Source organism: Nilaparvata lugens, chromosome 6, assembly GCF_014356525.2.
Source record: "Nilaparvata lugens isolate BPH chromosome 6, ASM1435652v1, whole genome shotgun sequence".
NCBI lineage: Eukaryota > Metazoa > Arthropoda > Insecta > Hemiptera > Delphacidae > Nilaparvata > Nilaparvata lugens.
In genome coordinates, this window is record NC_052509.1 from 65,560,200 (window position 1) to 65,577,286 (window position 17,087).

The window sequence follows — 17,087 nt, forward strand, 5'->3', positions numbered from 1 at the left end:
GGCTCTGACATTTCTCAGGTACAAGCTTCATCTATGGTGCTAATTTCAGCCAAATCTGAGATACTTTTGGTTTCAGTGTGTTTCACGATGGTTAGTTAGCTAGCCATGGTTTTCATCAATTTTTTGTGAAAAATAAAAATCGCTCAAACTTCGTGATCTTATGGTCTTTGATGCGAGAAACACGAATCTGGAATCATATTTGCAAAATTCCTCACCATTCAGGAGATATAGCCGTTTGAAAATTTGCAAATTTTATGTTTGAAGCTGCATAACTGACCATAGATAAAGCTTTACCTGAGAAAAATTGTAAGCCAAATTTGGTACCCCAGGGTATATTTAACGGTGAGGAATTTCGCAAATCGGATTCCGGATTCGTGTTTCACGCATCTAAGAGCATAAGGTCACAAAGTTCGATCGATTTCTATTTTTAACTAAAAAAAATGAGAAAAAGTTTGCACTAACATCATTTGTCTTGAAACAGTTAAAAAAAAGTGTCTCAGATTTGGCTGAAATTCGCATCATAGATGGATCTTTACCTTAGAAATGTCGGGGCCAAATTTGGCACCCCTAGCCACTATAAAGGGTGAGTAATGCAGTTTTAAACATAAAATATGCAAATTTTCAAACGCCATATCTAATGAACGGTAAAGAAATTCGCAAATCGGATTCTTGAGTTATAAGCATTTAAAAATGCATTATTTTTACTTTCCTTGCCCTATTACCATAGGTAAGGAAAGTATTGCTTTCCGAAAAAAATTAAGGTACCCCAATTTCTAAATTTCTATACGTTTCAAGGTCCCCTGAGTCCAAAAAACTGGTTTTTGGGTATTGGTCTGTATGTGTGTGTGTGTGTATGAGTGTATGTGCGTCTGTGTACACAATATCTCATCTCCCAATTAACGGAATGACTTGAAATTTGGAACTTAAGGTCCTTTCACTATAAGGATCCGACACGATCAATTTCGATCAAATGCAATTCAAGATGGCGGCTAAAATGGCGAAAATGTTGTCAAAAACAGGGGTTTTCGTGATTTTCTCGGAAACGGCTCCAACGATTTTGATTAACGTTATACCTAAAATAGTCATCGATAAGCTCTATCAACTGCCACATGTCCCATATCTGTAAAAATTTCAGGAGCTCCGACCCATCAATGCAGATAGATTCCCAATTATCAGGCTTCAGATACAATTGAAACAAAAAAAATCAAGTGGAGTAGATTGAGTATGAAAATCTCTACAATTAATGTTCAGTAACATTTTCACCTAAAATTGAAAATAAGCTTCAAATTCGAGAAAATTTGATTATTCAATTGCAAATTATTGTTGATTCTATTAAATCGTTCACTATGAAGAGATAGCAGACCTCATGTGTGTCTCCAGCGTTATTGCCCTGTCACCAGCTGGCTCAAATCTTTGAATAGTAGACTTGAGATGCGCGGGAACACTAGCGTCAGGTGATCAATTTTCATAACGGCAAGGAAAGTTGTGTGAGTGCGCCACACCAGATTTTTATTTCCGATCTTAAAGTGGAGGAAATATCTTATGTTTTAGTGAATTACTCACCCTGCAAAACGTTTTATATTATAGCACAACACTTGTCAGGTCAACCTCTATCCGTAGCCCGAATATCAATCAAATCTGGGAGATTTGCATTTCTCATGAAATCCATGAATTTTTGTAAAAATGGTCAAAAATTATAATCGCTCAAACTCTCATGAATGATAGTACTTGACGAGTGGAACATAATATGTATCATATTATGATAGATATTATTTCATATATGATAATATGTATCATATTATGATACATAATATGTATCACAATGGTCATCACTGCCATCATAATGTGGACCTCTCACTATAGTAGGATAATTGGCTTATCAAACCACACAAAGTGAATAAATAAACGTTTAAAAGTTATAAAACAGTTTAATGTTCATTTGAAACAAATTTACATCATTCAAAGTTAGTATCGATCGAGCAGTCGTAGCGAGCAGACGTAGTTTTTTTTTTAGTGAGAGTAGTTGAAATAGTGTATGCAATAGTTAAAGTGCTGAGTTCAGTGTTTTAATTGTTGTGCGCGAGTTCAGTGCCCTGCGCCGAAAAATCAGTTCAGTGCTGAATTACCATCTAGTCCGGCTAAGGAATGTAAAGAATGTGAGGAATGTCGACTCCCAAAAGATTGCCAACCTTCCTACTGCCAGAGTTCGAAGAGGAGGAGGAAACAGAGGACGACGCAACTATGAGTCAACTAACACCGGCTAGGAGCGTTGAACCAGCGTCAATGACTGGAAACGTCAACACTTCCCCAGAATCGTTTCTAAAAACGAATCAACTGAAAACTGCAACGGAGCAGTTTTTGTACAATGCATGGAAAGAAGTCACTTTCCAACAGAGTGAAGAGAGAGAAAGAATGCATAAACTGGAAAAGGAGTTGGAGAGAGCACGGTTGGAGATTAATCAGCTGAAAGAGATATTTTCATCAGCATCTACAACCACACAGAATCTTCAATCTTCAGCTTCACATACAATGCAACCAGCATCTTCTAGAAGTAGCAATAAAAGTTATTCACCACCGAATTGGGAGGAAGAAGAGAAAATGGTAGCATCAGAGACTGCATGGATTCTCCCTAAACAAAAGAAGAGAAAAATCCGTGACTCACCAGAAAAAATAAGGCCTGCAACTGATTCTACAAGTATGAAACCGACAGAAAAGAGAAACAAGCCACCACCAGTCATATTAAGCAATATACAAGAGTATTCGAAAATTAAAGAGGCATTGAAATCGAAAAATCTCAATTTCAGTGCCAACATGATGAACAACAACCAGCTAAAATTGAATGTTGAAACTGAACAAGAATACAGAGATTTAACTAAGATGTTGAATGAAGCTAAATATGAATGGCACACGTACGAAAATAAACAAACTCGTCCAATTCGTGTCATGGCTAAAGAGCTTCATCCATCATGCGATCCAGAGGATATAAAGAACGATCTTCTAAGCAGAGGCTTTCAAATAATCAGTGCTGTCAACAAAATGAAAAAAGTGAAGAAAGATGGAAAAGAACACATCATCAGACTCCCAATGTTCATGCTAACATTCAAGAATACAGAAGATACAAAAAGAATATTTGAAATTAAACATATTTGCTACATGAAAGTGAAGATTGAATCAATTAGAAGTAATAAAATGATTCCACAGTGTAAACGTTGTCAGCGGTTTGGTCATACACAGACATACTGTCAACATGAACCTGTGTGTGTGAAGTGTGCTGGAAAACACTGGACTATTTCGTGTACTAAGGCTAAAGAAACCCCAGCCAAATGTTTCAATTGTGCTGAGGCTCACCCAGCTAACTACAGAGGCTGTCTCATCGCAAAAGAACTTCAGAGAAGAAGAACTGAAAAAGAAAACCTAGTTAAAAGAAGTAGCGAAGTACCACATACAACTAAACAAAGAAACTTCACTTCAAAAAAGTACACTGGAGAAATATCCTATTCCCAAGTAACGAAACCCACTCCAAGCCTACAACAGGAGAGCCAACCAAAGCAACAACAACAACAACAACAACAACCAGTTGAAGTCAATAAGGTTTTGCAGGAAATTTTGAACAGTTTAAATATTCTTTCTGGACGACTTGACAGCTTGGAAGGGAAGAGTAAGAGTATTGAGAAGAAAACTAGAAAATGAATATTGCGAGCCAACAAGATATAAGGATTGCTACCTGGAATGCCAATGGAATAAATAATATCAATAATAATAGAAAACAAGAAATAGAAATATTTCTAAAGACACGAAATATAGATGTTTGCCTCATCTCTGAAACCCATTCAACTGAGCAGACTCACTTCAAAATCAATGGATATAATGTTTACGAAACTATTCATCCTCAAAATCAAGCAAGAGGTGGAAGTGCTGTAATAGTGAAGGAGAGTATTAAACACTATGAAGACTTCAGTATTCAAAGTAACGAAATACAGCTAACTGTAGTTGGAATAGAGTCCATCAACCAGAAAATACTTGTTGGAGCTGCATATTTTCCACCACGTTACAATTTGAAGAAAAATGATTATACAAATATTCTTCATCAGCTTGGAGATAGATTCATAGTGGGTGGAGATTTTAATGCCAAGCATAAGGATTGGGGTTCAAGACTCACGACTACCAAAGGAAAAGAACTCAGAGAGGCTATCCAGGAGCTGGGCTGCGAATTCCATTCATCAGGGACACCTACCTATTGGCCAACAGATTTGAATAAAACTCCAGATCTTCTAGATTTCTTCATAACAAAGAGAATATCCAGTAATTTCATCGACATTGAAGAGAGCTTTGACCTGGATTCTGATCATTCAGCTGTAATTCTCACACTTAGTGAACGAATAATAAAGAAAGAAGACAGACCAATGTTAGTCAACAGAACAACAGACTGGGAAGCTTTTAAAGTGGATTTGGAGAATGAAATCAACTTGAATATTCCACTTAGAACAACTGAGCAGCTAGATGAAGCCGCAGAAAATTCATGTGGCAAATCCAGAAATCAGCCTGGAAAAACACCAGACAATATACCAGGAAAACAAAAGGATGCAATTACCCTCTGGAGATTCGACAACTTGTTTTAGAAAAACGAAGGGCAAGAAGAAGATGGCAACAAACTCGTGATCCTGCTGACAAAAATATCTTGAATAACAGAACACAACAATTGAGAAGAGAGATAAGGAAACTAACTGAGGAATCCATTAATAACTACCTTCAAAATTTGACAGCTGATGCCAGTACAGATTATTCATTATGGAAAGCAACAAAAAGGATTAAGCGGCCAATATTACAATCCCCTCCAATTAGAAAACCAGATGGTACTTGGGCAAGAAATAACAGAGAAAAGGCAGATTTATTTGCTAATCATCTAGAAGAAATCTTCCAACCAAACAACATTCAATCTGAAATTGATCCTGAAGAAGATATAATGGATGATTTAGATACAGAGATTGATCCAGTTTCTATAAATGAGGTTCAAGAAGAAATAAAATATAATATGAATACCAAAAAAGCACCTGGGTTTGATCTGATTACAGGTGAAATCTTGAAGAAACTTCCAAGGAAAGGTATTGTCATGCTAACATACTTATTCAATGCATCACTCCGATTACAGCATTTTCCTACAATTTGGAAGGTGGCAGAAGTCATTATGTTGCAAAAGCCTGGGAAATGTCCTCAAGAAGCAAAATCATACCGCCCAATATCTCTTCTACCTGTAATTTCAAAGCTTTTTGAGAAATTGCTAATGAAGAGATTGACTCCCATCATAAGTAGCAGGAATCTGATACCAACCTATCAATTTGGTTTCAGGCAGAAGCACTCAACCCTGGACCAAGTACATAGAATCACCAATGTAATAGAGAAGTCATTAGAGAAAAAATCGATATGTTCAGCAATCTTCCTTGATGTGGCACAGGCATTTGACAAAGTGTGGCATGAAGGACTGATCATTAAACTTCATAAAATTCTCCCCACTCAACTTGTAAAACTTTTAAAATCATACATCAACAACAGATTATTCAGAGTAAAACAAGGTGACGACGTCTCCGAATTGAAGGAAATAAGGGCTGGAGTTCCACAGGGTAGTGTTCTTGGACCAGTTCTTTATGTGCTGTACACAAGCGATCTTCCTGAATTGGATGCAGTGACAATAGCTACTTTTGCTGATGATACTGCAATACTGGCAGAAGGGGAAACAGTACAAGAAGCAGCCACAAAACTACAGAATGCTAGCAACAGATTCAGTGACTGGACCAAAAAATGGAGAATTCGATTAAATGAGATGAAGTCTATTCATATCAACTTCACAAACAAAATTATCAATGACCCGATTCGAATAAATCTGAATGGGAATGTAGTACCACACAGCAACACAGCAAAATACCTTGGAATGACTCTTGATGCCAAGTTGAAATGGAAAGAGCATATCAAGATGAAAAGGAGCGAGCTAGGACTTAAATACAGTAAAATCTATTGGCTGTTGGGCCGTCAATCACAACTCTCATTGGACAACAAGTTATTGATTTACAAACAAATTCTAAAACCTGTCTGGACGTATGGAATTCAGCTTTGGGGCTGCTCTAGAACATCTAACATCAGTCAGATTCAAACATTCCAAAACAAAGTACTGCGGAACATGGTGAATGCGCCCTGGTACATAAGGAACAGCGATTTGCACCGAGATCTGCACATCCCCTATGTGACCTGTGAGATAAGACGATTGGCAGCCCATCATGAGTCACGTCTTCATCAACACGACAACACCGAAGTCATCCAACTACTAGACAACACTGAACTCACTAGGAGGTTGAAGAGAACAAAGCCCTTCGAGTTGGTGTAGTGCTAGTGGAGTGATTAAAGTATATTGAATAAAAGTGTAGTGAAATAATTTAAAGTAGTGAAATTATAGATTGGAACTGTAGGCTTCACTGGAAGACTTTAGCAATAAAAAATTAATTTAGGATAAGAAATAACAGAACAAAATTAATGGTTAGTCCTAGTGACTAGTTTTAATAGAAATAAAATAAAAAAAAAAAAAAAAAAAAAAAAAAAAAATCATTCAAAGTTTTATAATCGATCCACAGCAATGAACGTTCTCATCTCAATACATGGACAGCGAAATATAATAAATCATAAACTAATCATTTATACAGTGGTAACTTAATTGAGTAAAAAGAAAAACTAGTACGGTATGGAAATAACTACAATAATAGAGAAAACAGATACATTCTCTATTATTATTCTAAGCTTCAATTAAATGAACTGGCCTACTGTTAAATTCTTTATTGAATTCTTGAATTCTACAATAATTATTTAGAATAGTTTATGATAATTTTTAATGAGCTCTTAATAATTCTTGAATACGGTAATAGTTGCAGCAAACTATCTATCTTTCTGATTGAATTGTTACCTATCATCATTTAAAAAACCACATCTCATGAATAATTTTATCATTATTCCTAATGAAAACTATAATAAGTACGTATAATTTTTTTCATTTCAAAGTTTTATTAAATACGTATAATAATGTCAATGTAATATAATAATGTATTCATGGTTTGTTTTATAAAGTATTTACTAAGGACTTGACAGTTTAAATTCATGAATGATACTCATGTTTATCTTTTTGGAATTGATAGGTTATTGTTATTCTACTGTTATTCAAAGCAATGTATCTGTAGACAATTAAATTTTTCTTAAAGTTCTATTTATTCTGAGATAATCTTTCAGTATCTTAAATGATCTTTGTGTTTTCTACATATAAAATTAACACGTAAGTTACCGAGAAATAAAATTAAGAAGAATTCCGAAATTCCTAATAAGTAGTTCATGAAGTGCATAAATTATTTGTACTAAAATAGAACATGGATTTAAGTATTCTAAATTGAAATTAGGGCGATGATCTATCCACGATTTTCTTTCTTATACTAACTTGATAAAGCTCAAATTATGCATGACCTCAGTTCGGTACCAGTTAATCGTTATTTTTCTCATAAAACTCACTTATGCAATTTAAAGTGTAAATTCACTATCATAAAATGTAATTTTAGTTTGTTTTTTTTTTTAATTTTGTTGTAGAGAGAGTATTTTAGTTGTAATTGTAATTTTTTGTAGTTTAAGTGTAATTTTCATTGATAATAAAACATCTAAGTAGCCCTATTAAAATACATTTATTAGATAATATTTTCCTATCTATTAAATTCCCATCACGGATATAACTAAGTACTTTACATAGATTCACAAAAAAATATGACTTAGATAACGTTTTAAAAAGTCAGGATATAAGTTCCATGCCATTACGTACTGACGTAATGATGGATGTCTGAATCAGGTGAATTATGATTGCTTTCAAATTGAAAACTCTGACACCACACCTGTGCCATCCAGGTCACACGATATTATAGTGAGGTCCACGTTATAATGGCAGTGTTTGATTAGCAATGGTATTGCTATCCTTGTCTATCATTCAACAAAGCGGATAGCGCTATCTCTTTCTCGCTTTGCTCTGTTGCCAGATCGTCTTTCAACAATGTAGAATTAATAATTAATTAACAAAATATTTTATCTTAATTATGAAGTTATTGAAAAATATCATTTCTTGCTTAATAAAATACAATACATAATTGTACAATTTGTACAATCTACAAATGTATTATTGATTATTTTTAACGAGAATGAACAGTCAATAAACATGTATTAATTAGATCAATAAACCTGTATCAGCTACCGTCTATAGAAAGCATTGACAAGACAGAGCATTGGCAACGTTGTTCTCTTATCTTTCTCCACTGCCTTTATAACGTGGACCTCACTATAGTACAGTCAATTGTAATCTGTTATTTTCCTATATGTTCTATTGAATTTTATGTCTCCAACGCGCCGGAATTTTGTTTTTAATAGCCTGCTTGGTGTTCATGTAAGTCTCCCTGGTGTAGTCTTTTGCTTGCCGGTAAACCATAATAGCTAAGACTGGTATAGCAAGTCGCTCGTCTTTGCATAAATACAACCAACACGCCACAATAAACATCGCTACATCTGTCAGGTAATCCACATAAGAATGCAATTTCTTCTCAGTCACATATGGATCATTTTCAATTTTTGATGGCTCAGAAGCTTGCACCTCTATGTGCTTCAGAGATCGAGATTCTTTCTTGGAAGGTGTCTGGTAGCTTTCTGCTTTTTGCTTCCAATCATCGCATTTTTGGAATGCCATCATTTTCTTCTCCAGTTGAGCAACTCTATCATCAAAATCGTAATTCTTGGAAGATGCTACTTTCACCTCACTTGAACTCTCCTTTAATTTTACTTCGGTTTTTGGTTGTATTTTCAACTCTAATCTGTCGTCTTTGAATAGTTTTCTAGTCTCTTGTTTCTCGATAGTTTTCTCGTCTTTCAGTTCCACTGGTATATTTTTTATTTCAGGTGATGTATCTTCTTCAATATAGTCGACTTGTTGTTTTTGGTTGGGGGGTGCATATTGAGCCTCCTCAACTTTTTGAGCAGCTGCTTTCAAATCCTCATAATTTAGATAAAGAGGTGTAGCGACCTTCTTCACATGACCATACTCCTTCACAATATCACTGTAATGGTGGATCAGACATTTGGTTGCATCGGTCTCAATTTCCGTTCTAGATTCCGATTTAGTTTTCTTTACACTGCCGCTGTTATCAGACTTCCTATCTCCAGGCTCTGATATCCGAACATGTTTCTTCTTGACCTTGTCTCGTTCAGGAGTCAACTCAAAGCTGGAGTGACTAGAGACCACATTCAGTTCGGACTCCACATTTGCCAGCGGTGCTACAGCTCTATCTCTCTTCTCTTTCGCGCTCAAGTTCTGGTTTGACAGTGTTCTCTCTTCAGAGCTGTCGCGGCACTTCAAGATTGGCTTTGGAAGTTGAGGCTTGGGGTTTGGCAGGTACCTTCCGTCCGGTGTGAAACGAGGCGGTAAGTATGGTTGATCTGCTTCCAAACTTGGGGATTTACGCCCTGGAGAGGCTGATTTCCTTGAAATTTCTGTCTCAGGAGGTGGAGTCACTTCTATCCTAACATGATGATCGGGAACAGGCGGTTTGAGGTTTGACATCGGTTTTGAAATTATTGTAGTCGACACCGGTCTAAATGCAACGGGTATTGTGATGGAGTGACTGACCACTGCAGTCGCTAAACCAGTCACCGCTTTCAGGTTATCAGAGATATTCGTATTCTGCTTCCTCTGCACTGAAACTATTCTCGGTGTCATATTTCTTGGATGATAAGTGTCCTCTTCAATCATATAGTTGGAGGGTCTCTCCTCGTATTCACCTTCTGACTCTCCAAGCGCTGTTGATTCGAAATCATGTCTTTTTGCGTTGTCATCATCATCCAGATCATAGTCTTCTTCATCCTCCTCCTCCTCCTCTTCCTCTACACTCTCTATAGAATAATCTTCTTCCTCCTCCTCCTCTTCCGCCAACTCCTCCTCCACAGCAGACCTGTTTTCGTCCTGTTCTAAATGATCATAGGATTGTTTTCTGGAGGGAGGAACATCATCAATCTTCATTCTATCCTGTTTTGTAGACTGAGCATATCTGGGCTCATCTTCGTACATAGATTGTTTTCTGGTGGGTGCATCGTCACTCTTCATTCTATCAAGTTTTGTATCTCTAGGTTCCCTGTAGATTTCCTCATGTGAAGAAGACCTAGCAAACATGGCTGCTGCCGTCATTTCTCCCTGACTATGAGACGAGGCTGACGAGCACGTTGAATGACGATCACTGCTCACTTTTCGTTGCCTCCTGGTGTTTCTTTCTCTCTCGTTTTCCTCGGCCGCCTGATAGAAGCGGGCCATCGCTCTCTCGTGCAGCAGCTCAGTGGAACTCACCCAGGCGCGCTGCAGCAGTGTTTCTGGCTCTATGCTGCCCAATTCAGGCGCCGATAACGACATGGGTGGGGCGATTTCGGCGTCTGTATCTTCCAGCGACTGCATGATTTCTCTCTTTGTAGATTCTGCAACAGAAACGTGCAATATCCAAGAATATTAATGCTAGAACACAAGTTTGAGTTTTAGGCTTAGGTGTTCTGAAAAAAGGTGCCCATAAGTCAGGGATTGATTGCTCACATCAAAAGAAGAAAAAAGTTCTAATTAGCATAGGTCCGAAAATGCTTAGTTACCAAGTTATACAGAGTGGAAGATTTCGTCTGAATTGCTATGACCCCACTGAAACGAAGTCTTGGGGGTATTTGTTGGCTGTTAATTAAGATGTACAATGTAGCGCGTTATTTATGTAAAATTAACTGAAAAATTGAATAAAACCGTTTCCAGACCTGTAGCTACAGTAATTTTTAAAATATGTGACGAAATACATGAAACTTGGTCCCGAAAAACAATTTCCTCATTTGAAGCAGATTTACTATGATAAATGTACAATAAACACAAAATATTTTTTACAGTACTTGTAGAAAATTTAATAATTTCGAAGAGAAAGATGTAGAATAATTTCATAATAGACTAACGCAACCTTTAAAAAAATCCTTAATTGTATACAAAACGCATGAAAAATAGATAAAATCTGTTAAGCTCTCTATTTTTCATGTGTTTTGTATGTACTGGTAATTAAGGATTATTTTTTAAGGTTGCGTTTGTCTATTATAGACTTATTTTACATCATTCTCTTCGAAATAAAATTTTCTACAAGTTCAGTAAAAAAATATTTTGTGTTTATTGTACATTTAAAATAGTAAATCCACTTCAAACCTTGAAGGAAAATGTTTTTCGAGACCAAGTTTCGCGTATTTCGTCACATATCTTAAAAACTATTGTAGCTACAGGTCTGGAAACGGTTTTATTCCATTTTTCGGTTCATTTTACATAAAGTACGCTAAATTGTTCATCTCAATTATCACCCATAGGGCTTTGTTTCAGCAGGAGAACTGAAATTCAGACGAAATCTTTCACTCTGTATAAATTGTTAAACCTATGTTGATTAGTACTTTTTTTCTTCTTTTTATGTGAGGAATCGCACCCTGACTTATGGGCACCTTTTTTCAGAATACCCTGAATAAAGAGATCCAGGTCACATTGGCTACATTTAAACTTTGTACACAACATGAGTCATGGATATCATATGGTAGTTACGTCACAAAATATATAAGTTATTAGAACTGTTTAACACTTCAAGGCATTACAATATTTCAATAGCTTATTACGTCTACTGTTCAGAAAACAATTCTCTATAGCGAGGTCCACGTTATGATGGCAGTGGAGAAAGATAGGAAAAAACGTTGCCAATCCTCTGTCTTGTCAATGCCCTCTATAGACGGTATCTGATACAGGTTTATTGATGTAATATTAACTGTTCATTCTCGTTTAAAATAATCAATTATATTTTATAAAGCAAGAAATTATGTTTTTCAATAATTTCATAATGAATTTTCATAACTAAGGTGAAATATTTTGTTAATTAATTATTAATTCTACATTGTTAAAGGATGATCAGGCAACAGAGCAAAGCGAGAAAGAGATAGCGCTATCCGCTTTGTTGAATGATAGACAAGGATAGCAATACCTTTTTGTGTAGTTGAGAAGTTGATATTGTGGTAATTATTCATATTGAATGAAAAAGACTGAGAAATTGTCAAAAAGCCACAGATTTATTAATACTTAGAAAGACCGGTTTTGGTTATTACACCATTGTCAATCTCTGATAAACTCAGTACAAAACATAAGTCATGGATCTCATATGGTAGTTACTTCACAAAATATATATTTAAAACTCAGTTCATCAGAGATTGACAATGGTGTAATAACCGAAACCGGTCTTTCTAAGTACAGTATTAATAAATCTGTGGTTTTTTGACAATTTCTTAGTCTTTTTCATTCGATAGCAATACCATTGCTAATCAAACACTGCCATTATAACGTTGATCGTTCTCCACCATGATAGAGTCTTGAATAAATATCGTATCCCATAAATTTATTAAAAACCTTGTAATAAAACTATCTCACCTCTCTCCTCGGTTGTCTCCCTACTTCTATTTGGCAGAATCACCAGCATGAGCTCAGAGCTTCCATGTGTCAGGTCATTCTTATCTTGAAAGCTTTCTGACCTCAAAATATCCGGCTTCCCTTCAGATTTCTCATTCACTTTAGCTTCAGTTTCCTCCTTATATCTTGCTTTAGTCCTTCTCTCATCATTCATAATTTCCTCCTTGTGTTTTTCTTTAATCCTTGTCTCATAATCTGTGTTCATTTTGGCCTCAATATCCTCCTCCTTGTCTTTAGCTTTGGTTCTCCGTTTGGGCGCTTTGGGCCCTCTTTGTCGCACTTTGTCGAATGCCTCCTTCTCGAGTCGCATCTCTTCGTCGTCCGACATTGACGGTGTCTTCAGTTTTCGCTTGGTTCGCTCCGGCAGCGGACTGATGCGGCTGGCTGATGTCGAGTTGTCATCTGATGATAACCAGTCCATCAGGGAGCTTGTCGACCGCTTACTGGCTGCACTTGCCGTCTCATCGCGGTGCTCTGGTGCCGATAGTAGACTACAAACACAAAACATTTTGTAAAATAACGTGGACATTTTTCAATCAATAGTGATATAACGGCCCAAAGCCTGAGTACTGCACATAGACTGCCGTCGAGAGTCAAGGGCAGTATTAGGCCTATTGTGTTTCGTTTTCTGCGTCGACAAGACAAGGAAGCTTGGCATTCCAGTTTCAGATCATCTGCTATTAAAGATAATAGAGGCCCGGGAATATCATCGAAATGCATTTCGCAGGCTCTTCCTGAGAGCAGGGTGCTCGCTTTCCAACATCATTCGCCATCGGTCATGCAACTTTTCCGAGAAGTTAAAAAATGCGCAATGGAAAAGAAATATGATTTTGTATGGATTCGGGACAGCAACGTTCTAGTGAAAAAGGATGAAGCGAGCAAGAGTGTGGTGGTGATAAAAAATGAAAGCGATATTTCAAAGCTGTAAGGTAATCATAATCACTGGTAACTCAACCTTTTATTTCTATAAGTTTGTAATGGATATTTGTGATTTACTTGATGACTTAGAAAATATGAATAGTAATGAATCAATTAATCTATGTGATTTGAACGAAGTGAAAGCTTTTTTTGCAATGATTCGAATTTAAAACTTTTTCATTTAAATATTAGGAGTATAAGGAAAAATTTTGATGAATTGTGTATTTTGTTGTCTGGTCTTGATGTCGCGTTTGATATTATAGTATTAACTGAGTCTTGGCTCACACACGATATAACTGGATTTGATATCTCTGGCTATAACAAAATCATAAAGCCAACAAAATTTAATAAATGTGATGGCATTGTAGTATACATAAAGAATGAACTTAATTATAATATTTTGGAAGTAGATATAGATTATGCCAATGTTTTGAATTTCAAATTAGTGTATGATGAATTGGAGTTTTATTGCACAGCTTTATATAGGTCACCAGAAACTGATGTAGCGTGTTTTGTGGATGCTCTAGAGATTTTTCTGAATGAGACAGCACATTTCGAAAATAGGTTAATTGTTGGTGACTCTAATATTGATATTCTTGATAAAAATTTGTCTCTTGTGGGTAATAGATTTTTGGATAATCTTCTTGAATATGGCTTTATAAATTATCTCTATGGCAGTACTAGATGTACTGTTTTAAGTGAATCGTGTATCGATCAGATCTTTTTGAAAAGTAAGCATTGTCTATTCAAATCAGCTATATATAATTGTGCAATCACAGATCACAATGCAGTGATGTGTTGTGTAGAACGTAAGAGCCGGTTGTCATATGGCAGAGATGTTGAATCTGATTCCCAGGATGTTCAGGCTTTATTATTTAATGAAGATGTTTTTCAATCAAAAATTAAAACAGAAACATGGAACGATGTTCTTCAGGAGAACGATCCCAGACTAGCTTTCTCTTTGTTTTATGATAGACTTCGTTCATTATTTGACTCTGCAAAAACTGTTAGGAGAAGGATTAGTAATAATACAAAGAAAATCAAACCTTGGGTGACTAATGGTATTCTTCGATGTATGAGGCGAAGAGACAAAATGTCTCTTAAGGTTCGTAAACAACCATTTAATGTACAGCTGATGGATTGTTTTAAATCATATAATCGAACACTGAAGTCGGCATTGCGAACTCTAAAGGAACAGTATTTCAAGAATAAATTAGTTGAATGTGGAAATAATCTAAGGGCTGTATGGAAGGTTGTGAATGAAGCAACAGATACCCCTTGTAAAACTAATTGTTCTATTAAAGAGTTGGTTACCAAGGATAATCGCATTTTGAGATCTTATCAAGTAAATGAAATAGCAGAGGAGCTTAATGAACATTTTGTGAGTGTTGGTAGAAGAATTTCTGAAAAAATTACTAAGGTAAAGGACAAGATTTTTAGGGAAAAAACTAATAGATTGTTTTGTAATTCGTTTTTCTTTTTTCCTGTCATAGCAGAGGAAATTGATATGTGTATTAAAAACTTGAAGAAAGGGGTAGCACCAGGATTTGATGGAATTTTTTCTAAATGTCTGAGTTCAAATTCTCGCATAATTTCAGTTCCTCTGGCTCATGTAATAAATTTATGCTTTTTGAATGGTGTTTTCCCCGACGAGTTGAAAAAGGCCACTGTTATTCCTTTGCATAAGAATGGTAACAAAAGTGATCCAGGGAACTATCGCCCAATTTCTCTGCTTTCATGTTTGTCAAAGGTGATTGAGAAATGTGTTAAGACTCGTTTGGTCGAATTCTTGGAAAAATATGAAATTTTATCTAATTGCCAATTTGGTTTTCGTAAGGGTGTAAGTACTTCTGATGCTGTATATAATGTTACTAAGAGAATTATTGAAACACTGGACAGGGAAGAAAAATGTATAGCTGTGTTTTTAGATCTCCAGAAGGCTTTTGATACAGTGGACCACAATATTTTATTTAGAAAGTTAGAAGGTATTGGAATTAGAGGTGTTGCATTGGGTTTCTTCAAAAGCTATCTCAGTTGTAGATCACAGGTGGTTAGTGTTGATGGTATAATGAGCTCAGAATTAGAAATTACGATGGGTGTGCCACAGGGAACAGTTCTGGGTCCAATATTATTTTTGATTTACATTAATGACTTACTCAAGATAGAGCTTGAGAGCTGTTCTTTGTTTTCTTTTGCTGACGACACTGTTGCTATTTTCTGTGCATCAAAATGGGAAGATGTTTTTTGTAGAGCTAATGAGGGTTTGAAAGTTATAAAAAACTGGTTAGATTTCAACTTAGTTAGTTTGAATATAGCAAAAACTACTGCAGTGTCATTTTCTTTGACCTCAGCAGGTCAGCCAGATAACCAGGGGAGTTTGGCTTTTCATGAAACTGGATGCGATGATAATAGTTGTCTATGTCCTATAATAATATTTAAGAACAGCACCAAATACTTGGGAATAATCATTGATAAGCATTTGAAATGGAGAGACCATATTTCATATTTATGTTCTAGGTTGAGGAAGACGCTGTATAAGTTTGTTCAACTGAGAAATATTTTTACAGTTGAGCAAATTAAAATGGTTTTCTTTGCGCTTGTGCAGTCAGTTGTGCGATATGGTATAATTGGCTGGGGTGGTTGTGGTGTTACCGTTCTTAAGCCTCTTATAGTATTGTATAAGAAAATTATTAAAATATGCTTGAAAAAACCGGTTAGATATCCAACAAATTTGCTCTATAAAGAATTTAATGTTCTCAGTATTGAGCACTTGTATGATCTTGACCTAGCTAGTTTTGTCTATTCGTGGCCCAATAGATTCCCTATAGCCCCTCATGGCGGCTATGTTACTCGTAGACAATCTGAGAGATTTTTGCTAGAACCACCTTGTAGAACAGCGGCTGCCAGTGCTCATGCAGCGTATTATGGTCCTAGACTTTTAAACCGTCTGTTGCTTGAAGTTTCTGGAGGGAGAACTGAAATTCAGACGAAATCTTTCACTCTGTATAAATTGTTGAACCTATGTTGATTAGTACTTTTTTTCTTCTTTTTATGTGAGGAATCGCACCCTGACTTATGGGCACCTTTTTTCAGAATACCCTGAATAAAGAGATCCAGGTCACATTGGCTACATTTAAACTTTGTACACAACATGAGTCATGGATATCATATGGTAGTTACGTCACAAAATATATAAGTTATTAGAACTGTTTAACACTTCAAGGCATTACAATATTTCAATAGCTTATTACGTCTACTGTTCAGAAAACAATTCTCTATAGCGAGGTCCACGTTATGATGGCAGTGGAGAAAGATAGGAAAAAACGTTGCCAATCCTCTGTCTTGTCAATGCCCTCTATAGACGGTATCTGATACAGGTTTATTGAGTGATATTAACTGTTCATTCTCGTTTAAATTAATCAATTATATTTTATAAAGCAAGAAGTTATGTTTTACAATAATTTTATAATGAATTTTCATAACTAAGATGAAATATTTTGTTAATTAATTATTAATTCTACATTGTTAAAGGACGATCAGGCAACAGAGCAAAGCGAGAAAGAGATAGCGCTATCCGCTTTGTTGAATGATAGACAAGGATAGCAATACC

The 17,087-nt window shown here is 35.9% G+C and overlaps 1 protein-coding gene across 1 annotated transcript in view; it reads right to left on the reverse strand.

Moving 5' to 3' along the window:
* Positions 1-7,601: 7,601 nt before the first annotated feature.
* The window catches only part of LOC111051102 (neurofilament medium polypeptide), a 52,296-nt gene continuing 42,810 nt past the window's right edge, over positions 7,602-17,087 (reverse strand). The window contains exon 10 of the mRNA XM_039431754.1: positions 7,602-10,521. Within this exon, the coding sequence (XP_039287688.1) occupies positions 8,390-10,521 (2,132 nt within the window). The 3' untranslated portion in view covers positions 7,602-8,389. The remainder of the gene's footprint in view (positions 10,522-17,087) is intronic.